Source organism: Poecilia formosa, unplaced genomic scaffold (genome assembly GCF_000485575.1).
Source record: "Poecilia formosa unplaced genomic scaffold, Poecilia_formosa-5.1.2 Scaffold149, whole genome shotgun sequence".
Taxonomy (NCBI): Eukaryota; Metazoa; Chordata; class Actinopteri; order Cyprinodontiformes; family Poeciliidae; genus Poecilia; species Poecilia formosa.
In genome coordinates, this window is record NW_006800088.1 from 442,300 (window position 1) to 465,964 (window position 23,665).

Below are 23,665 nucleotides of genomic sequence, written 5' to 3' on the forward strand. Positions count from 1 at the left end.
ATGATGGCCTTCTCGTCAGGTTTGGGTGTGTTCACGATATCTGACGGAGATTTGAAAAAAAAAAAAAAAAGAGAGATTAAAAATAACTCGGCTTTCCAAAAACACAATATTGTTTGAAAAACATTGCATTAGGTACAACTTAATTCATTTTAAATGTTTTTTTTCCTCCCCGGAAAAACGGCCTGATCCAATCGACCTAAAATGAGAGCTGAGTGGATAAAGTGAAGGACACCAGCTGCTTGCATGCTTCCCTGAAGGAATAATAACAAACGCTGGTAAACGTTTCCTGGCTATTTGAGGCCGGTTGCTCAGGATTACAGCAGTAGTCCATCCTTCTGGGAAACGTCACGGTGTGTTTTAACCCATATCGACATCACCAGAGTCCCACAGTAAATATGTTCACTCTCAGTTCGCTCGGTTTCTCCGTCACGGCCTCACCTTCAGCGTCGAGCATTTTGGGGATGTCCAGGAACTTCTCGGCCACTTCGAAGGCCGTGTTCAGGTTACCGATGGGGTCGTCCTGAAGGCGGGTAATTATTAAATGTTAATAACTAGAACTTAAACACGAGACGTATCCGTTTAGCCATCAAAGCTAAAAACACTTCTCAGTGAAACATGGTGCAAGCTCTAATCCAGATTTAAGTGGGAAAATACAAAATGGTTAGAAAATAAAGAAAAGGAGAGAACAAATGAAATTTGGTAAAACTCAAAATGTGTGATTTTATTGAAGCAGTGCTGCAATATAATTGATCGTTGGAATTTCAACAAATTAACAGTTTGCCTCTGTTTTTCATCTGCACTTTGTGCTCTTACTAGCATCTTAGCACATACGCAGATTTTATATTCTACTTACACATGAAGCTGAAAATGTAGAAGATCAACACAGAAATAGAAGGAGGGAAACAGAAGGAGACAGGAGACAAGAAAGAGGGAAGCAGGAAACAGAGGAACAGAGGGAAAAAATGGTTGTAAGAAAGAAAAGAAGGAGGCAGAGGGAGGAAAAGAAGGCGCACCTTTCTCAGTTTGGAGTAGTCAATGAGGTCAGGTCTGTGTCTGTGGATGAGGGCACACAGCGCCAGGCCATCTTTCCAGCTGAGCAACGAAGGAAGAGAAGAGAAACAACCCAGAGAGTAGATCAGGTCATAAAGGTCGTAAAGAGACACAGACAGAGCAGAGCTGTACGTAAAAACAAAACAAACAAAAAAAACATGGTGCAAACATGTTCCAAAACCCCCAAAAAGACGACAAAACACAAGAAGAAGGAAGAGACTGAGATGTTAAGAGTGCAGTAGCCCATTTGTGCCACAGGGGGGCGGTGCAGGCTAACCTGATGTGGAAGTTCTGCACATTGACATTCCTGTAGGGGGCAGTCTTCCTCTGGCACCAGAGCAGCAGACCTTCTTTAGCGGAGGTCTCTGAAATAGTGGAGGGAGAGAAATTAACAAAAAAAAAAGAAAAAAGCTGAACAAAACGTCAGAGTAGAAACGGAAGTAGAGAAATGTTTAAGAACCAGGAGTTACTGTGAACCAGGAGTTACTGTTTAAAATAAATCGTTTTTTTTTCCAACATGTTGCCTTGTTTATGTGGAATGTATCTCAAGCAGCAGGTGTGTGTTTGTGAATTGAATGTTTTCTGTAAACACACACACACACACACACACACACACACACACACACACACACACCTTCCACAGAGATGTCCTGGATGGCGAAGCGCAGGATGATGGTCCAGATCATACCAAGGGTCATCTTCACGTTACCGTCGACGATTTCTGTCCAGACAAACAGAGCAAAGAAGAAAACACAGAGACTTAGAGAGATCCTTCTCCTGCATGACTCTTTCTGGTTCTGTTTGATACTGAAAATGCCAGGAAAAAAAATAATCTATATATATATATAAACTTGCTCACTTCCTATACATACTATCAGTATTTACATCCCTAAAACATGTTTCTCAGCTTGAGGCAGATCCTAATCAATTGAAAGAAAAAAACCCATCTTCCAACTTCCATTAAGTTTAAATTATCCTATTTGTTTGAGTAGATTTACAAAGGTGGGCTAAAGGGGGGCTATAGGAACAACAACCCTGAGATGGGACCCTCACCCTCTGCACCAATAGACACCAGCTTGACCCCCTTGCTGCAGATGAAGTCCAGAGCTTTGTTCACGTTGGCAATCTTGTGGAAACGCATCTTTCCTTTGTCGGGTTTGGGCAGCCTCTCGCCTGAAAGACAAACACTCTAGATGAGCCATGTCGCTGATTTGCAACAACACAAAAGTAATTCTGAATCACATTTTAATTATGTTCCGCTTTGTTTTTGTAAAAAACAACAACAAAAAAACAATGCACACAGAAGGTTGGGGAGTCACTCCAAATACGTCAGGAATGAGGGAAGGCTCAAGGGAGGAGCTGGTTTGTAATGAGGCGTACCTGAAATGACCTCCAGCAGCAGCATGAGTTTGAGGCCATTTCTGAAATCCTCCTCAATGTTCTCGATCTGTGTTCCAGCTTTCCTCAAGTGGGAGTTGCACCAAGCTGTGAAGGTCTGAAAGGGAGACGCATGGTGAGGCAAAAATGTAACGGTGTTGCCCAAGCAACTCTACAGCCTGTGCTCTTCTCTCACACACATTAGCAGTCCAGAAGCAGCAGGTAAAAGAAAAACAAAGCAAAACATTCACACAGCTGGGTGTGAATTTTTTAAGACCAGGCTGAAAAACTGCTGAGCGAGGCTGTTTGAGACCTCGCAGCCAGTGGAAGGGAAAACACACTTTGACGTTTATGACAGCTCGTGTTTACTCTCATGTCGGCTTTTGTTGTTAGCTACTTTTTACAGGGTTTCTACACGACAAATTTCACTTTTTAACTCCGCCTTGAATGAAATTAAACCCGAAACCATAAACATAGGAGATGATTTGGGTATCCCTGCTGCATTACAATCACGCACGGCAAAAATGTTGAAATGTTTGTGGCTCTTGGCAGCGTCTTTGTTATTCTAATCCTCCCACTGCATATTCCCTCCCACGGTGCCAACCTTAAAGGTTGTTTTTGTTTTTGCACAGAATGCATCTAGCCTTTGAAGAGTTGGTAGCGGAAGTGAAAACGAACGTCCTCCGGCCAACTGGCGATACGTTTCCGCTTAAAAGAATCGACACGCATCGTCGCCTTTCAACGACATTAACGCACAAGAAAGTTTGTGCTCGTAAACGTAGATGTGCAAACGTGACACAAGAAGGTTTAAAAGATGTTCAAATGTTTAGCGCTGTCGACGATAACGACTTCGGTGCGTCTTGTTTCAACTTTCACCTGTCGCCGTCGCTCCCTGTGTGTCAGGCCCATTACCCTGGAGAGACACAACAAGCTAGCTAGCTAGCTAGAGCGTGTTAGCAGCTAGTGTTAGCTTCAACCGCCTCAAGTCTCAGAGCGTTTAAATTGTTCCCCACCACTCGCAACACAATAAGCAAATTTTTTGTGTGTGTTTTTTACTAGTTTTTGAAAAACATTTCAGGAAGCCCGACCTCCTTTTAGGAAAGATTCTACAAGCTTGATGCAAATTCAAACATCATTTTGTAGACCAGGGCTGTCAAACTCATTTTCATTTTGGGCCACATCAAAAATCTGAATGTTCTTGAAGGGCCAGTTGTGCCAGAATGTATTGATAAAACCAAATAAACTGTTAAATGATCAATACATAGATTTTCCTCCAAGATTTTGTGGTTGTTTTGGTTGCAATCACATTACAGATTTTATGGTGCCAATTTAGAAACGTTTGTAAGGAATTTTTATATTTGCTCTAATGTGTTGATTGTGACCTTTTGTTACTCGCAGTATCAGTTATGCACTATAACTTGACATCAAGTAAGGCTGAGGCAGCTGTCAGTGAAACTCCATGTCTCTGATTAATTTTGAGAAAATGTACTATAAAATCTGAAAAAAATTGTGGAGTTTTGCAGATTTATGAAAAACCGGAAGGACTTATTGATGTCATTTTCAGTCTAGAGGGCCACATGAAAAGCTATGGCGGGCCGGATTTGGCCCCCGGGCCTTGAGTTTGACACATGTCTTAGACCATCACAGCCAAAGTTTAGCCATTTTCAGTTCCACTGTACAGGTGTTGTCAACACTGTGAGTATTTTCAGGCAATTTGCTCATTGAAATATAAATAATTACATTACAAATAAGACATAAAGGTGGGAAAAATGTACATGTCCTTCATCTTTTGCCTGTAATTGTCCTTCATCTCTCACCTCTAGTTGCAGAAAAGCACCCCACCATAAGGAGGTGGGCCGCAAAGAAAGAACTGACAAAGTGATAATCTTTCTCTGGTTAGCTTCACACTATGTTGGGAATCTTTGCCTCAGAGCAACGCAGTCTATAGATAAGAATAGTTCTGGCTTAATGGATCGGCTTAAACCTTAAATTACGATACACAGAAAGTACTTAAAGTGTGAATTTTGGCAAAGGATCTATTTACTAACGTCTAATCTGCAAGGTTTCCCCCAGAAAAATTGCTAAACCTGATGGTTGTTGCGCTCGGCAGTCATTCATCCAGTGGCCCGTCGTGTTTTTGAGTTAAAAAACGCTTAAAGTTGATAGGAAATTTGAAAATATCACTTAATAATTACGTGTTATTGGAAGATTAACACCTGAATACCAACAATAATGTCTTAAAAAATGCAAACATTTTAAAAAGACTTAGATAAGCAATGCTAAGCCTGGTGGGGTCACAAGTAAAGCCTGGTGGCCCACCAGGCTTATAATACACTGGGGGAAACCCTGATCTGAGTTTTTTTTTAATGTGACGGAGTCTCTAGTGCGTGTCAACAGTAAAAAAGTTGAAAATGAGGAGAAACCTAATCAGAAATGTTATTCTAAAGAAAAGTACCCAGCTATTTTTTGCCCTTTGTGTTGTGTTCAGCAATAAGCAGAAGTTGTGTCTTTGTAATTCCACATTTCCTACTTATTAGTTCATTATCTGTATAAACTGAGCAGGATGTAGTGATGTTCCTGTGTTGTCTGAAAACTGCCTAATTGCATAAAGTCGTGCACGTAAGTGACGGCTTACTGGTTCCATTAGACCATTCAATCACTCGCTAAATGGCTTTTCTAAGAGGCTTTCATGGTGTTTAGCTCAAATCTGAAAACAGGATATGCAAGTTCAAATTCAGGAGACTGAGGACGTGTTGGGGCTTTTTTTTTTTATTTTACTGTAGAGCTGAAATTTTGGCAGTGTTTGGAGAATGTGGGGGAGTGGAAGCAGAATAAGTGCAAGAGCTGAATGCCTAACAAGAAATGAATGTGTGGGTGGAGTGAGGCGCGCAGCGTGTATTAATTAGAGCTGAAACAGGGTTTGTGGGGAAATGCAGAAATAAAAAAATAAAAAAAACAAGCGTCGATACATGGTGATTGGGTGTATGTTTGTAGCCTCGTTTCTCTACTTGGGCGACACTGGCGTCTTCACTGAGACAGGACGCAGGGGAAAGTTAAAAACAGATATATTCGCGGTGACAGATCAAAGTGACGGGATGGAAGACGACAATGGATCAGGAGGTTAAAGAACATTTCTCAGTGCAGGAAGAAAAGCAATTTTTTTATTTGTTTTTTCCGAATTTAGCTGAACTGCAGAGCCGACAGCATTACTGGCAGCATTGTTCTGATCTGTGAGTCAAAGATTTTTAATCGTACAGGTTAAACAACGAAGACTAAACATCTGAAAACTGCATTACTTTCTTTTTCTCATCATTAATGACCTCCTGACCATCTCTGGCTGAAAGTTCAAAGTCCTATCCAAAGTCTACCAGTGTAAAATGTTTTTAAATTAGTTTTCATCAGAGCAGGAAGAACATCTGCATATTTAACCGGAGATAACCTGATGTTATTATTGAGTCAGTGTGGTCAATTTGAATAACATGTAGACAATATAAACAGAAGTGGGACACGCTGTGTGGAGAATACAGCTCTGGAAAAACGAAGAGCCCACTGCACTGAACCCCACTGAAAACCTCCTGGTTATTCCACCAAATACTGATTTCTGAACTCTTCCTGAGTTAAAGCATTAGTATTGTTGTTGTTTCTAAATGAATATGAACTTGTTTTCTTTGCATCCTTTTTTGTTATTTTGACCGTTTCTCATTTTCTGCAAATAAATGCTAAATTTCTGCTTGGAATCTCAGACACATTGTCAGTAGTTCACAGAATAAAAGAACAATGTTCATTTTACTCAAACATAAACCTATAAAAAGTTAAATCAGTGTCTTTGAATGGCACTAAAATGCTATTCAGATCTGCCATTGTGATGAAGTAGAGTTTTTTTTTTAATTGAAACTAAATTAAATTTAAGGAATACTTCTAAGATAAGAAAAATTATAAAAATCCCATGAATTTGATGGACACGATTTGATTGTCGGTGTATAAAAACCAGTAAGACTTCCTCGCTGCATCGATTATAATGATGTGAAACGCTTTGGATTAAAGTCCAAATTATTGTCTGTTGATCGTATTTTCATACAGTACGTATTAAGTCAAAAATCTTTTGGGATAGTTTTGACTTATTCTAGCAGCATACGTAATATTTTTTAGGTTAGAACGATGCCGTACATCTTTCCCAATTTTTATTTTTTTTTTTATTTCAAAGGTTAAAGAGACTTTCAGTGTGCGGACTGACAGGAATTCCCAGGCTCCAGTGTAATTTGATGTAAGGGTCTCAGGAGGAGGAGGAGGAGGAGAGGCCGCCTGTCCAACCAGCAGGTGCTGGGCTCGTTTGTCATGCATGACCAAATTTAGACAGGCCGCTAATCCAGCCCACAGACCCCTGTGCCCATCCCTCGCCAAAAGATGAGGCAGTGTTTGAGGATGGAAGCTGAGGAGCCAAAGGAGCAACAAGGAGGCGTAAGAAGAGGCGAAGGCGGCGGAGGCTAAATTGGGTTGGCATGGGACACCACTGGACAGCTGAGAAGGCAGGATTCCTGAGGTGAACTGTAAAAGTACAAGACAGAGGAAGAGGGGGAGGAAGGTCAAGAAGGCGACGCAGGGGGAAAGGAAGGAATGGATTTGAGAATATCGGATAAGATTTCTGTTGGGGGTCGAAGAAAAACAAAGGAATGATAAAAGGGTCGACCTTCCACTGATCTCATCGGAGTAAAGCGTTAATTACGCTTGAAATGGAAAACAGTGAATTGAGTTTAAACAGAATCTCTGTGTTTTTACAAAGTAGAAAGAGTTGAAGCCCCCAGCTTCTGTTTCACTGACATTAAAGGGATCCATCTTGTGGCTTTACGTCTCTGACATTTTACGGCCTTGTTGTCATAGTTGCGGTTGTCCACCAGCATGAAGCCGCTGCTTCATCTTGTCTTCACTTACTTCCTGTTTATCCACACCTGTCGGTCTGATTTAGCTTAGCCTGTTGTGTTTTTTTTTTTGTTTTTTTTTTTGCGGGTCCGTCTTGTGAAATGAGGTCATGGTGGCTCGGCTGAATGCCTCACATAACTACAGCGTCCCCCTGCTGCCCCCCAAAGAAAGATCAGGGCTGCTGACCTTCAATACAGCTGACACAAACACCCAACCTCCTCTTTCACATCAGAACAGGTTTCATGCTCTTGATGATGTCGCTCGCTTGCCTGCCTCTCAGAGGGGTGACGTAGCCGCCGAGCTGCTGGAAGACGTCACTGCTGGAGTCTCAGGAAGGTGTAGGAGTTTTACGGGTTTCAGACCTCAGACGGTAACAGTGCAATGAATGTTTAAAGATCTCTCCTACAAATAAAGCTGAGCTAGCTTAAATCAACGAGCTTGACTTTCTGATTTCTCTGAGGAGTTGTTAGAGTATTCAATGTGGTAAAGCTCTATAAATTACTTAATTTAGCAACTTATACTAATCTAAAACCTGCTTTCAAACAGCAACTCCTTACATATACACTTTACCATAACCATGGCATCATTTCTGAAGTCATGTTCTCAATGTAACACAGGACATTGTGAATATAACTGCAGAAACATAAAAGGAGCCGGTTTCAGGGAAGAAGTTTGGTTCTGGTTGTTCTCTAAAGCATCGTAAGGGCGTGCATAAACAAACAGTAGACTGTCTCTTCCTAGCTGATCATTCCCTTTAGACACACAGTGCTGACTTAGTGTGTGTGTGTGTGTGTGCGTGTGTGTGTCCTCTGTGAATGATCTGATGAGACCCGAGTCTTACCCCAGATAAATCAAGGTGATCTTTGCAATTACAGGTCCAGATCTACGCTGACAGTAAAATAACTCCACCTCTAAACTTGTGCTAATCAGACAGATTATTACATAAATGAGCTGCAAAACAGCCAACGAGGTCTTTAAATTTAATTATAAATGTCCACCGTGGATGTATTCACTAATTAACACCTTCGGTCTGAGCCGGTTGATCTAATTACAGACGAGTGTTGGTTGAATGTTGCTCTAGTTTAAACGCAGCTGCACTAAACAGAGGCCTGTCTGCCGCTTTTACATTTAGCTATCATTAAATATGTATAGCTTTATGCTCAATTGATTTAAGAGCTGGCACATTTACATCCTCGGGGCAAAAAAGAAAAAAAAGTCTCTGCTAAGGCCCTTATATCAGTAAAATCAGGAAAATGTTTTGAAAAGGGAAAAACTGGGACACATTGGGTAGAAAGAGATTTTTTTTTTTTGTAAATTAAACCAAAACCTTTTCAGTAAATGGAGCAGAATAAATTAGAATATCAAGTGAAAGTAAAGCTTTCCCATTAGAAGTTTACAGTCTGTTTGAAGAGCCAATGACTCTGTCATATTTGACTCAACTTTGACAGACTAACGCACATATAAAAACAGTCGGGGGCCAGAATCTCAAAGCACATGTAATTTATTTATAATAAGTCAAGTATTTATGACTCTGTGCCGGCGTAAGAATAGTTTGCCTCCATGGCTGACCTTGTGGTCTCCAGCTACCTCAGTCAAACACCTGTTCAGAAATCCTGTCCAGCCGCCTTCAACACTCACACAAACGCTGGCTGTGCATGCTGCACTCAAGGTCTGCTAACTCGCAGTGACGGCTCACAGTGCGCAGCCTGTGCAGAATAATATTCACGGCTTCGGCGAAACATCATGCAAATTCAAAACATTTTCTGCAACCGTCGCCACTCGTACGCTTCGCAGTTTACGCCGTCACTGAGAAATGGTACTTTTACAGTTGGGTACGTGTGTCCAGTTGTGGTAATTATAGCCACAGAGAGAGAAGACTCAAATAAAACGATTAAACCTGCAGCCTAGCAACTGAAGAGAGGCTGCAAAGCACCTCGTGTTTTTCTGTTATTCCTTCTTAGGTCAGTTGTCTTTAATTTATATGCTGCCAGTTCAGTTTTTTGGATGCCCACTATTAAAAACAGTGCATTTTCCAGCATGTCGCCAATAAAAACTTTATTTTTGATGACTAATACTGTAAATACTTCTTGTTTCATAGCAATATGAGTGCTTTGGTCAAGGACGATTCCTTGATTTCTGTGATTATTTTGAGTGGTTTGAATATTTTTAGCAAACTGGAGTAAATGTTCAATCAAACAGCTGTAGAAATAGATTGCAATAGATCTGTTCAACTGATTCCCTGAAGACACTAAAATATATTTTGTTTATATATGTTAGTGTATTTGATACTCTGACTTCAGATATAAAAGCCCATGAAACAAACAAAAAAGCCATTTAATCTTTCAATGTATACAGGAAATAGAATGATCTGCTAAAACAATAACAATTCAACGCTTCTTCACATTTGAGCTTCAATGTTGAGGAAAAAAAAGTTTGACTTGACACTAAATTTTTCCATAAAATTTTAAATTGTTTCTTTTCTTTTTTTTTTATTACAATGGCCGTGTAATGGCGCATGGGAAAGTTATTTAAGATAATTTCTAAACAACTCCTGACTGATTTTAAAACTCCTCGTGATGAATTTGTGCAAAGTGACGTCGCTTTGTTGTGTGAGAGCTGCCCTGTAACCAGCAGGCTGAAACCCGGAGCTCGCTCTGCGTTCCAACAGGCGATAAAGTGACGGGACGACGATGCGGAGAACAACAGGTGGTCCCAGAATGCAGGAATCCCATCTGACCTCTCTTCCTCTCAACAGTCACACCTTCACCACCTCCACACAAGAGACCCGGACCTCTAAACTCAGGTGCAATTAAAAACAGTTTTGGGGAAAACACTCTTCCTCTTGAACTCACTTCCAGTTTTTTCTTTAAAAATACCATCGCATTTAATTCATGAATTTGGAAAAAAGTATTTTAAAGAACAAATTAAAATTTGATGAAGAAAAAAAAAGTGAAAAACCAGGATTAAAAAACAATTTGCCATCACCAAAGTACTAGAATTAAGTTCATATTTTTCTTGGAGGAGCATAATTTGTGAAGTATGGGTTGAATATTTTAGTTTTTTTTTTTTTTTACATCTAATACAATCCTAGAAATGCTCTGAGAAATTTGACAGCAAATGTCAAATCAATAACCAGCCCAATTCTAACCTTTGACCTGCTACTCAGACACCCAAAAATCCTTTCTCTTATGCAGACGCACCGCTCCGTCTGCTTCCGAGTCACACAGACAAAAACACTCTTTAGTGCGCTAAAATAAGTGAGGAAAACTCAAGTTGTTCATCTTTAGAATCAGGACAGTGCTCGAAATGAAGTCAAAGGGAGAAAATACGATTTTCTACAATTTTTCATAAGCTGTCTGTGAGCGAGAGCAAGACTTCAACAGATAACATGAAGGCTGAAATGAATATAGCATTGGTAGAGTAAGGGGTTTACATTGTCTACATTAAACTCACTTTCATTTTGGATCATACCAAAATCATCAATGATCTAAAAGAGCCGGTTGCGGCAGAATGCATTTATTTATAAATCTATCTATCCTCTAAGCATGAATTAGAACAAAAAAAAAAAAGTCTTTCCTGTTACCAAATTCACTCTGAGCTACGAGTCAGTTCAGTATCACCCCTTCTCTTCTTTATGGAGGATTAATAGGCTTAAAGCCAGAGACCCTGATGACAGCAAGACCAGCGCCGGCCTGTAGAGCGAGGTCCGGGCCTAAACCTGCTGATTTATGTCTTTGTTCAGAGGATAAAAGGCCTAGCTTGTTTATTCTGGTCTGCAGTGTGTCGGGGTGTTATATGGGTGTGTGTGTAAACCCTGTGCAAGATGCCAGTGAGATATACAGTAGATGCGTTGATCTGAGCTGGAATGAGAACAAGTGTGAAATATGATAACAGACATATTTATCATATGTATATATCACAAGCAAAGTGATATATACTACTACTAATAATAATAATCATAATAATATTACTTGTATTTAAAGGGCAGAACTACAACAACATTTTAAACCCACTTCTCCAGGAAGGATATTCTTGTTTGAAAACAAGCACCGGCAGCAACTTCATTTGAAAATGAGGACATGTCTTTAGGCCATTACGCGCTCTGCTCCATTTCCCTCAATTTAATATATTTTTAGGATCTAAAGCACAATGAAGTCAGAACATCTGCTTCACCAATAGCCTGCGATGTATTTTGGCAATTTTAAGTAGGCATCTAACATCTTAAGACAAACCGCATTTTGTCTACTTCACAATGATGCCTAAACAGCAGAACAGCGACGTCACTAAGCTTTACCTGTGGTTCGAAAGGGGGCCGACTTATCAGAGAAATAATTGGGGCGGTATGTGGCAGTCTTGCTCTGACACAGCCATCTGTCTTCACCCTCGTATTAAGTGCCGCGGCTGCGTGGAGGGGGTGCGTCGTGTCGCTGTTGCGTCGCCACACATTTCCGGGCTGCTGCACACCCAGATGATGCCAGCCGACATTTAACAATGCAGTCACGCTCCGAGCAGCGTGTCTGGAGGCGTATGCAGATGTTCGCTCCTCTCAGGAACCTGGAGTGCCGACGGGAATCGAGGTGCAAGAACAAAGGCAGGCTGAGGATGACGCGAATTAATCCAAGTTAAAAAACAGACAACCGGGAAAAGAAGAGAGAAGAGAGGAGCTAGGGGTTGGTGCCATTAAATGTGTGACCCCAAGGTCACAACAAGCTGCGTGAAACTTTCCGTTGTACTGACTGATCAGAGAGGCTGCAGGAAACCATTTTATGTTGGCAAATCATAGGTTGCTGCAACAAAAAAAAAAAAGAAAAAAAAAAGTTGACCACAGGGGGATGTAATATAGCATTAAGCTAATGCTAATACAACAGTTTCGGATGATGCTTTCCAAAAAAAAAAAAAAAAAAAGTTGACCAAAGGGTGATGTAATATAGCATTAAGCTAATGCTAATACAACAGTTTCGGATGATGCTTTCCTGAACCTCTGGGGAGGAAAGAGTGCTTTTATTTTATAAACATGTTACTAAATTTAAGAGGTCAAATAATTATTAGCTGAATTTCTCAGAAAAGGAGTAACACTGCTCTGCCACTGGAGATACTCCAAGCGTTTGGTATGCTGAGGTTAGTGTATCTTTTCCAACACAGACTGAGCATCCGCATAATGTAAGATGAGATCCAGTAATGTTACTAAAGGTCATTGCAGCAACATTTGAGGAGCACTTGTACGAAAAGCGCAAAAGTCGCAAATGTGTGCCATAACTGGCGTCTTTAAGTTGGCGCTCATGCCACACAATTATTTACCATAGCCAAAAAAATAAAACATAAAAAAATGAAGTCAGTGGCGCCCTGACTGGGGTGAAGATCATTTTGAGAATGCTACATTAGCTGATACGTAAATCTTTTTTAGAAAACAGTTCCAGCAAAGATGAAACCCTGGTCCTTCTCAATCTCAACAGCCTCCTGCGTTCATGAGCTTTCAAAATTTAAGCCGGCGTTATGAAACCAAAGGAGGTGTGGAGAGAAACTCTGCAGGGTCAATCTGCTTAAAGTGTGTGGCAAACATCTCTCAATCTGAAGGGTTAAACACCTTGCCAGTTTTGATTATTTTCATACGGAAACATTGCTGCTTCCATGCGATCTACCTCCGCCGAATCCCAGTAAGTTGTTCTGTTGCAAGGGTTCCCTGCAATCCTTGCAAAAAAAGACACAAGGATAAAAACAATAACAAGCACCACGTGATTCAATGTAGATGTGCCACACCAAGGTGGACTCTGTGTTTTATGCCTTTAATTGTTTGGAAGACTGACAGCAAAGACCATCCTGTCATTATTACATCACGGCTTCGTGCGCCAAAAGCCCACTAAGTCTTACATAAGTCAGTTATCATCACAGGGTTGTGCCGACCTCGCTCGGTGAGTCAGAGGCCTAACAGCGAGTTGACTTCCACCACCGCATGCTGTTTCAGTCCTTTCAGAAAATGCCAGAAAGTTGACAAAGTCTTGGCTTTAAAAATGCTGTGAAAAAAAAGAAAGGCTTTAGAAAGTAGCTGCTGAAAAGTTCAGTTATTTAAAGTCCCATATTTACCCACGCCGCTAAACACAAACCGGATACGCTCTAGCATGTTTAAATTTTCTTAGAACTTTAAATTACACTGAAAGGAACTGTCAGCCTCTATAGGGACTTTGACTTTATGACAAAAACTTTCTAAACAAAGAACACGATATAAAGAACTGGACAAAAGAGTTGTTATGTGCCCTTTAAGCTGGAGCTTGTTCTCTTGTCATCATTTTGTGGTTTAATGACTCGGAAGACGAGCCGTTTGAGTCATTTCTATCAGCAATGTTACTTCAAAATGGCAGCTGGGGCAGAAAGGAAGAAAGAAAAAACCTTTCAGCTTGAATTGGACACAAAGTCTCACATGCCACACACAACCTTATATTCCATTATTCGCTCTCATACTGCGTTTAGCTTCTTTGTTACAGGAGTCAATTGCGGAATTAGCCGACAGCATGATTGATGGCGGCGACTGAAGGTGAGCGCGAAGGTTTATGGCTGACGGCAGCAGCGTGTTGAATCCTTTGTCGTTGTCTTTTAATGAGTGCCAGCCTCCAGACAGATAAACTGATGTAAATTGTTGTGGAGGATTTATGTGACAGTCGCTGGGCCTGACTTTGGTGATTGGTTGGGGGGGCAGGAGGAGGGCTGTGTCTAATTTCAGTAGAGGCTACTTTGTTTCTTTGAGAGGCGGCGCAGGCCGAGCGGATCCGGCGGTCAGCTAAATCATCTTAGCAGAAACCTTGACCACGAAGACCTAGGTGTGAAACCAATCTAAGGCTGTATATAGTAACATGCAACTGAGACATTTCCCAGCATTCACTTCAGCCAAAAGAGAGACCAAAAGTGACAGGAACGACCTTGTGATGCTTTTTCTGAACCAAAAAGGGGTCATCTCATGCTCAAGCTTTTTCTGCATCATCTCTAAAGTGGCTCCAAAGTCACCAGGATCTATATAAACTTTTATCACGACGGAGGTTTTAAGTTGTAATTTGTCCTAAACGTAACGCGAAACCACATAAAACATCTCAAAATGTACGCATGGTAGCCAGCGCATATTATCACCGGAGACTCGTCACTTCGTTGGAAGGTGATGAGTTCTTCTGCCTTCGTCCTATAAATATTTATTGCACAGTGTTGACATTTCTCTCTGATAAGGCAAATGGACATAGTTTGAGGTTTGCAAAGTATGATTTTTTTTTTTTTTTTAGCTGGTTACACTGCAAGAAAACCCTAAATTACCTAAACATTGTCTGCAACTTTGACATCATTCATATGACAGGTGATGCTTTGTGGATGTTTGACCAGGAATCGTGTGCTGGGTGCATTTCGCTCTCCTTAAGTCTCCAATTCCAAGACAAAAAGCATCTCAATCTGAGATATGTGCAAAAATATTTATATTTTTTATTTATTTATTTTTTTGTTTGCAGAAAAATATGGCTACATTAAGAGTAAAGCTCAATAACTCAGCCTTCTGTTCTATTTACAGGCCCAAAGAAACGCTGTGATCAAATCAAGATGGACGCTCTGACTACCCATCATTCATCAGTGCTACTTTCACCATATGGATTCTGACACTGCTGCCGTATCGTGTGTCCACTTTTGCCATTACACCACTCTGTAAGAACTTTCTGTTTTTATATGCTGAGATCCAAACCTCGTAAAAGAAAGAAAAAAGAAAAAAAACCCGCTGCCGCACGACGCATTGATACAAACACGCCACTTACATGCCTGTAGAAAATACTGTAGATTACAGTGAAGATGTCACACGCCTATATATTCTCCTTGGCCGTTTCTGTGGTCTCTCAGGACTCCTGTGCTTTGCTCTAAAGCAGATTATAGAAGCCTCCCTACATGGACACAACTTCTGGAATAGCAACTGCTATTTGATCTGACTGCAGACTCTCTGGACTCTCCACTTACGTGGATCCTCATACAGATGCTCTCTACATGCAGCTACAGAAAGAGCTGCAGTGTGATTACTAATACTGTTCTATTTGATCTTTGTAGATAATGAAAATATTATATTAACGGACAGATGTGTACTTAAAAAATAAATAATAATGTTGGTGTTCAAGAATGTTTGTTTACCTCTGTAATCCAGTATCTGACTAAAGCAGCTTTGCAATCTTATTTCTGAGCTTAAAGTTGGATCCCGATGAGTTTTTCTCAGTTTTGTATATTTGTCATGTTTTTAACTTGCAAACTCTACAGTGTTTTTCTGCTTTTCTGCTGAAAGACACATGAGGAGCACTTCAAAGATGTACTCAGCAGGGTATACGTCATCTTCACAGTGCCTGGTATCACCTGAGCGAGTGAATCTTGAGACTGAGTCGAGATTCGTGACTCCCAGATGCATTATGGGAATGAGGCACACATAGGAATTACAAGTGTGCAAGCGAAGCAAATCTAAGAAATGTCTGCAGCAATGCGGCAAGATAAGCAAGATTGAAGGATGCTAATTGGCCTCTTACTTTTTCTTTCATTTAAATAAAAATATATTTTGTTTTCGGTTAAAATGTATGTCCTCGCCCAGATGTCTGCTACCAGTTAGCTGTGACTTGGCATGTAAAACAAGACTTTGGGAGTAGAGATAAAAGGGATTTTGTTATGTCAGAGTTGCATGTGCCCCCAGCCGTCGTTCATTTGGTGGGGAAAAAGAGCAAAAACATCAACACAATCTGCCCTCCTGGGGTAAACAGAAGAGGATCAGTGGCTTTGCTGTTGTTTGGTGCTTCATTAGGCGATAGATCAATAACTCGGACAGCAGGCCGAGCGGCCCTGACTGCAAAATAAGATTAAATGAGAACAGATTTGATCGTGCATCAACCGGGCTACCACAAAGGGAAATGACATTAGCCTAAGTGGATACTCTGTGAGTATCACATGGGTATAATTAAATATCACTTAAAGACGATGATAATCACTCATTTTGACCGCTAACAATTATTTCCTTCAGTCGTGCCGTGTAAAAGCCCGATGTTAAATGTTGCTGGATGCGTTTTGGTGGCAGAGAGAAATAACAACCGAGATCGACGGGAGATCTTAACTTGGCAAAAACCGGTCCTACAGTTTTTATATGAACTGCGAATTAATCTGAATTATGACAATTAACATTTACACGGATTTACAAAGATCAAAATAATATGTTTTGAAATGTTTGATTAATCTAATAAAAGTATCCATTTGTTCCATTTTAAAATACAATATTGAAACAGACAGCATTGCTAAAACATTGATTTAGTTAATGATAATAGTATGAAGAAGAAATTATATTTTTGAGCATTTTTCTGAGAAAGAAAAAGTTTATGGTTCTTCGTAACAAAAAATTAAATTATGTAAACAGTTATAATTATGATTTAAGGCCTCCTATTCTTTTGTTTAAACATAAAACTCTCTATTTGTGCATCGGTCTATGTCTATGCAAACTTAGCCTTCGCCATTTTAATAGTCTGGCTGAGCCATTAAGACAGTTGATAACTCTGTAATGGATATTTTTAGATTATTGCAAGAACAAGCTATACCAAGCAGCAAGACGTTCACTTAGTCACATAACAGCTGAACTCCTAAACAATGTGAAACAGAAGATGGCTTCAGTCACTGTGGTGAACTCATCTGGTGTGTTGACATTTTGCTCCATCAGTTTGATTCATGACACAAATTCTCAAATACTAAAAGGATCCGATGTAAACCGTCCAGGCGGTCGGGATTCAGACCTACAGGTGCGGTTGAGAGTTGGTCCATACAGCTATTGATCAGGCTTCAAGATATATCACTTCTGCTGCAGGTGAAGTGACGTCTAACCCTCGAGCGGGACGAGGGTTAGACGTCAATAAGCTCTGAGGGTTCTTGAGCTCCTTTGCGTCTAAGTGGCTCGTTTGCCTCAGCTTGTAAATCAGCCAAACAAACGAGGCCGTCCTTGTTTCCAGGACTGCGCCTGCTTTGAGTGAACACGACTGCTGAGACGAGATGCAGTCAGCTCTCATCGCCGCGTCCCTTCGTCTTTTTACCACATGCAATTTCTCACACGATTTTTGACAACTCTTATTACGCTGAAGTCCTTGTCCAAAACAAGTTGTGAATCATGTGCTCCTCAACCTGAAACGGACACTTCATGGGGGGAAAAAAAAAAGAAAAAAAAAGAAAGAAAAAAGCCAAATTGATCCACAAGTCAGATGTGGGCACGAATTGGACGCGCATTTATGTCCAAGCGTGCGTCATTTCTAATGTCTGGTATCGATTTCGACATCGCTGTGTGTTGACAAACATTTTACTGCCTCGTCAAATGCTGGTCGGCTTTTTTTTTTTTTTCCATTGAATTTAAAGGATAGAAGAGACAACAGGTGCTGGAAGGCTTTCCTTTCATATTCATTACACTGCAAAATGATGCACTTGCTATATTTACAGGCTGATATCAGTGCCTTAAGCTGGATTTTACATGGCGAGAAGTGCCGTGGAGTACCATGACTTGTTCGCCTGAGAGGTCACTAGGGGAACACCTAGAGCTCTGCTATTGAGATTTTACCAGGGAACATTCAAAGCCAATTGTAATACGACGACAGAGCTTATGACAACATATTTCAATAAGTGTTCAACCGTGATAGAAGGAAAAGTAAAAGCTGAAGGTAAGAAGGAGGAGGGGGTGGAGAGAGGGAAGTCGGAGCCAAGCAAGTTAAAAAAGTATTTTTAGGATGATGTTTATTTGGAGGTCGGTGAAACCAACCCCAGGTCTATATACCACCATCTGTTGAGGTCTCTCAGCCTGTCACTGTGCTCCGTAGGTGGGGGACGTTTTACATGGACAGAAAAGTTTTGTAGATTCGCTGCAGTCAAAGTCATTTAAAACTTGCCTGCTTGCTACTAAAATGCCTTTTCAAAATTCGAAACCTTTCGTTTATGCCGGGATTGTGGCACCAGCACAGCTTAACGGCAACAAGCAGCTGTGTGGATGTGCCTTGCATTGAAATAGAAAAAGTCTGTCTTATCTCGTCTTTGAAATAAACATAACAGCTGTTTCAAGGACAAAAAAAGAGTAATGAATAAAGTTTTAAATATTTAAACGGCAGCATTGTGTATATGTGACTGGAGCTCTAAATTCTGACACTTAAATTTTGTATTTAATTTTGCAACTTTATGCAAACTTTTTCAACAATTAGCACTACAAAGTCAAGCAGTTTTGGACAATTGCACAATTTGTAATCATGCAAATTTATAAGAGAATACGATAAGGGGAAAATTCATCCAAATTGTGTTTCAACTGTGTTTACTTACAGTCCCATTGTAAAATGTATCCATTATAGCTGCATAAATGTGCAGTAAAAAGACAGAAAACAAGTCCTAAATTATCTCTTGGATATGCCAATTCATTCTAATTAGACTAGATATAGGTATATTTTTCAAATTTAGGTCCACAAAAACAGAAAAAAACATTCCTAATTATTTAAACCTGAAAGTGAGTTACTCCATAATTAGTTCCATCTAAAACAACTTTATTTATCCCAAAGCAAAATTAAATCCAACTGCTAACAATGCAAGGAAATGTACCGATTTGATACACGAGCAGCTACTTTTAAAATTTGTGTCCATAATTTTAAAATGCTGGCTCGTTTATTAAATTTTATATAAAACTCTTCTCTGTTTATGAGTTTTTGTGAATGACAATAGCCTAGAGCACCAAAATCTGGCTTGGTTTCACGGCACCATTCTGAAACTGTGTACCTTAAGAATTATGACAAGTGTAATAAAAAGATGATAAAACTTGTTTTTAATTATCCTCCATTTAATTAACTATTTTCTTTTCAAACTGAACATGTCGACTAATTGTGATATAGCTGGACACTAGTTAGTTCAAACCTAATGTTGAAATTAAGTCACTTGGAACATAAATTTGATAACAATTTGATATTTGTCGGAATGTCCAGCACTGTTAATGAGATAAACCCTAATGGTATTTCCTGAGCCATGAGTAATGATTTACTGAAAAGTTATTTTCAGCTCGGACTCCAGGAATTGTTGGGTGGAACAAGGAAATGGTCCCTCCTACAAAAATCCCGCCATCAAACATGGTGACCAGGTAGGAAGTAGAAAACGCAACATCAAGCTAACAAACAAGAAATTGACATTAAATTAAAAATAACAAAAAAAATGTTTAAAATACTTGGGGGAATATTTTACAAGCTAAATAAAGCTGTATTTACTGGCTGTGCTTTCGTTCAGATTGTCAGAAGGAGCGCCTACCTCATTAAACACACTTGTGAGGAGATGACGTAAGGCCTGTGAGTTACCATGGTGATTGGTTACTAAGCGTCGGAGCTAGCTTCGTGTGGCTAACAATATCGAGGTAAAATTACGTTTTTTAATAAAATTGTAGGGCATTGTGTATTCCCTACATAGCTCATTTTAATTACTTTAATTCCAAATACACAAGTATTGCAAATATTTCTACTTTTGAAGGCCGTTTTATTTAATAGCAGCTAAAATATTAATTTGCTAAGATTTGTTTTTCCTGTACAACTTTAGTTTGCTTTTTTTGGTTTTGTTGTTGAACTGATTTGACACTTTGTCAAAAGTGTCAGAGATTAACGTGTAGTTTTCCCGGTTGAGACTTAAATGTCTGCCAAAGAAAAAGAAAAAAAAAGGTGGGGGAGGGTGGGTATTAAATTTAGACAATCTGCAAGGCACTGTGGGGTAACTGAAAGACAACACTGAGAAAGTTCCGCAGCCTAAAATATCTGCCCACACAGCTTCCAGCAGGACTGAAGTGCCAGGTGCGGGGACACCAAAGGCGCAGCTGAGCCAATTTTATTGGACTGTTAAAAAGTTCATTATTACAACCAGTTTAGTGATTTTAAAGCCATTCAGAATGATAAAATACACAGAGATGCCACTCAGTGACGCTTTTGTGAGCGTAAAGCGCATGGGCAAATCTGTGCGCAATTACGCACAGCACCACAGGCTACAGTCCGCTGCTGCAGAGGCGGCACATCCAACCCTACCTTCCTCTGCTGCTTCTCCCAGGCAGGGTCCAGCAGCAGGTCCCTGTCCCAGTCCTCCTCCTGGGTCATATACGTATCTTCATGTTGGATCGTATAGGAGGTGTTATATGTAATTTGGGTTTCGACAGCTGTCATCGTTCCGCCTCTGTCAGGACTTCGTAAGTCCCCCTCAGCTTATAGTGACAAAAAAAAAAAAAAAAAAAAAAAAAAAAAACCAAATATATAGACGACGAGGGGAGAGGCAGTTAGGGGCTGCGGAGACCAGACTCCTCTGGTGAGAGGTGGCTGTGCGAAGGTGGTGGCCACTAACAGAAGACCCTGCTGGCCGGTGCTCCTTTCCTGGTCAAAAGTAGCACACGTGACAGCACCCCAATAAGTATGGGTCCTTACAGCTTGGGTGTCAGGTTCTGAGCCTCAAAAGGCCTAAAAGGCGGAGTAAAACTTTGCAATTGGGGGTAGCTGGTTTGTGATTGGTCTGGCTTTCTGTCAATTACACCTCCTCTCAACAAGGGAGGGGGGAGGGGGGTTATGGCCCGTGTAATGCACCTGTCGCTGTTAGTGATCCTTGATGGTAAACTCAGGCCTCTTTAGCGTCATACAACTTTTTAAAATGCAACATCACCAAAAAACAAAACAAAAAAAGAATATAGAATTTTCTATGAAGACAAAAATTAAATACACTAATGCATGGACAGTTCCTCATTTTATGAAATATTAGCAAAGGTATTCTTACTCCAGGAACTGTTTCGTGTTGCTGCAACTACAGCTTCAAGTTTTTAGGTTATGCATCACCTGTGATAAAAAAGACAGCATGATGCTGCCTCCACCCCATTTCACCCTGGTGAGTGTCAGTTTTCCACCACATGTTGTTTTGCTTGAAGTTCAAAAAGTTCAGTTTCAGTCTAATGTAAAAAAATAAATAAAATATTCCAAACTGAGCTTTAAAATTCACATCCAGTTACCATAGCATTCATACCCAGCCTGCCAGTTTAAGTGACCAACCATGTTTGGAGTTGTGATGTACTTTTAATTTTCAGGATATTTAGCCCTTTGACGTAAATCTGAAATAATGTTTTGTAATCTACATGTACTCTTAACTTATCCACATCTTTATCCCTTAACTATCTGTTGTTTTTATTGATCGTCATGTGTTGGCTTGTTCACTAATGTTCTCAAACATCCAAGCTGGACTCAAATTTATACTCAGACTAGATTATAAAAGTGAACCTTGTTTAGTAATTAGGTGGATTTGGTTGGACTTTTTTTTTCTTCTTAATGATAGAAAAAAGGGTAATTTACAAATTTGTCAACACACAGAGTTTCTTCTGTTAAGAATATGAAAATCATTTTCATTCCACTTCACAGCTATCTACTACTTTGTTAGTTTTATCAGTTACATATTCCTCACAGCAGCTCTAAAATCAAATTCACACACTTTGTTTTTCAGCTACATCCTAATGTTGCGAGTTGGAATAACAACAGATCTGGACACCGATATGAGGAAAAAAAAAGTTTATTCGTAAATTGCATGCAAAAAACAAAAAAAAAAAAAAGACGACATTTTTCAGAAATACATTTTAAAAGGCATATATATGAATACACAACCATACAATATAACTTGTATCTATATCGGATTTGTCATTCACAGTAAACATGATGCAAATTTCTGGTCTAACATTTGGGAATTGAAATCCCCTAACATTCAGTTTTGTGCTAACGCTAATTGCTTTGAAATGAGCATATCCACATTCCTACCCTCTTGAGATAGCAAATTACTAAGTCACCCTTTACGTCTTTGGAATCTAGAGTGATTTAGAAAGTAATTAATCAAACATCTGATGTAACTACAGTAAGCTTGGTCCATTAACCTACTTTAGGAAGCTCAGTGGTTACATTACTGCTCCTCTCGTGAGGCTGGGAACGGTTGAAACGAGTGATCTGACCGATGTAAACATGTTGAGTTTTCATTATAAAGTAGCTTGTGTAAAACTCGCTAGACTTATCAGTTATTTGCTTTTAATTGTTCATTGATCAACATCAAAAAAGGAAATAATACTTGCATCTATAGTGTGTAAAAACTGCACCGCTTCCTGTCAAGTTCGCCCTTTCTGGATGAAGGAAAAAAAAATGTCTGAGGTTTGCCCCTGCTGTTATCTACATCAGTCCTTTCCCATTCAAATTTGTGCTTAAAAAGTCACATCAATTAAAACAAAAAAGTTTTAAAGCAGACTGGGCTCTATGAAGGGACAAAAGTGTCATATTCAAATTAACTAGTTAAAAAAAAGTGTATAATAAAGTATTCAAATTGGAAATACTGGAATTAATACTGTAGTCTGCAGCACAACATGAACAGAGTTCATGATTGGTCAGAGGGCGGGGCTAACACCTCTAGTTAAAGGTGATTGGTCTAAACAAGAGTCTCATTTGCAGATTAACCAATTAGAGTTCATGGTCCTAATGAGTGCATTAATGAAGGATTAGAACTGTGAAAAACTACTAAATTAAATCTGTATGATTTTAATGTATACCAACTTTAAATTGTAATCACAGAGTTTCACATTTAATATCTAAAAATAAATATTTAATATAAAAAGAGTAGTACAATAGTCAATATTTAAGTCGTACATGAACTTAAATAAGTCGTACATGGAACACATTATTTGCTTAAATAATGTATAATATCCATTTAATAATATAAAATTTACTAGATTGTGACACTTTTGGCCCTTCATAGGACTGGCTTGAGAAAAAAAAAAAAAACAACTTGTACCAATTTGCACTTAGCTGGATATCCCCTGCAGGAAGACAGACATGACCTTCAGGATCCCACTCAAAACAACGAACTGACACGTGCGTAATATGCACATGCACTTTTCTTTAGCTAAAACAACAACAGACAAAAAGGTGGACGGGGGGGTCTGGGTGTGGGAGTAGGCTGACGAGGGGCTGCAGTGAGCTTTGGCGGGCGATGCAGTGCAACTGATTTACAAGCAGGGTTTTCTTTTTTCTTTTCTTTTGTAGAGATGCAGAACTGCATTTACCCAAGCATGATCGAAGGCCCAGACTTACAAGCGCCAGAAGAAGCCTTTAGTGGGGAGCTGGGAGAGTGAAGGAGGAGGTATGGAGGCGCTAGCGGGGAGAGAGGATGTTGAGACGGAGGCCCTACTCTGGTTTAGGTTTATTATAATACAAGATCTGTGTACGAAAATAGATTTTTAACCCTTTTTATTGCTCTATATGATCCATACCTTCAAAACTAAACCAAGAACTCACCT

General features: G+C 39.8%; 1 protein-coding gene across 1 annotated transcript in view; it reads right to left on the reverse strand.

Moving 5' to 3' along the window:
* Positions 1-20,744, reverse strand: part of actn3b (actinin alpha 3b) — a 28,598-nt gene extending 7,854 nt beyond the window's left edge. The window contains exons 1-8 of the mRNA XM_016677176.1: positions 20,391-20,744; positions 2,431-2,545; positions 2,104-2,223; positions 1,685-1,771; positions 1,328-1,415; positions 1,014-1,092; positions 439-520; positions 9-40 (exon numbers count right to left, since the gene is read on the reverse strand). Of these exons, the coding sequence (XP_016532662.1) occupies positions 9-40; positions 439-520; positions 1,014-1,092; positions 1,328-1,415; positions 1,685-1,771; positions 2,104-2,223; positions 2,431-2,545; positions 20,391-20,525 (738 nt within the window). The 5' untranslated portion in view covers positions 20,526-20,744. The remainder of the gene's footprint in view (positions 1-8; positions 41-438; positions 521-1,013; positions 1,093-1,327; positions 1,416-1,684; positions 1,772-2,103; positions 2,224-2,430; positions 2,546-20,390) is intronic.
* Positions 20,745-23,665: the final 2,921 nt, after the last annotated feature.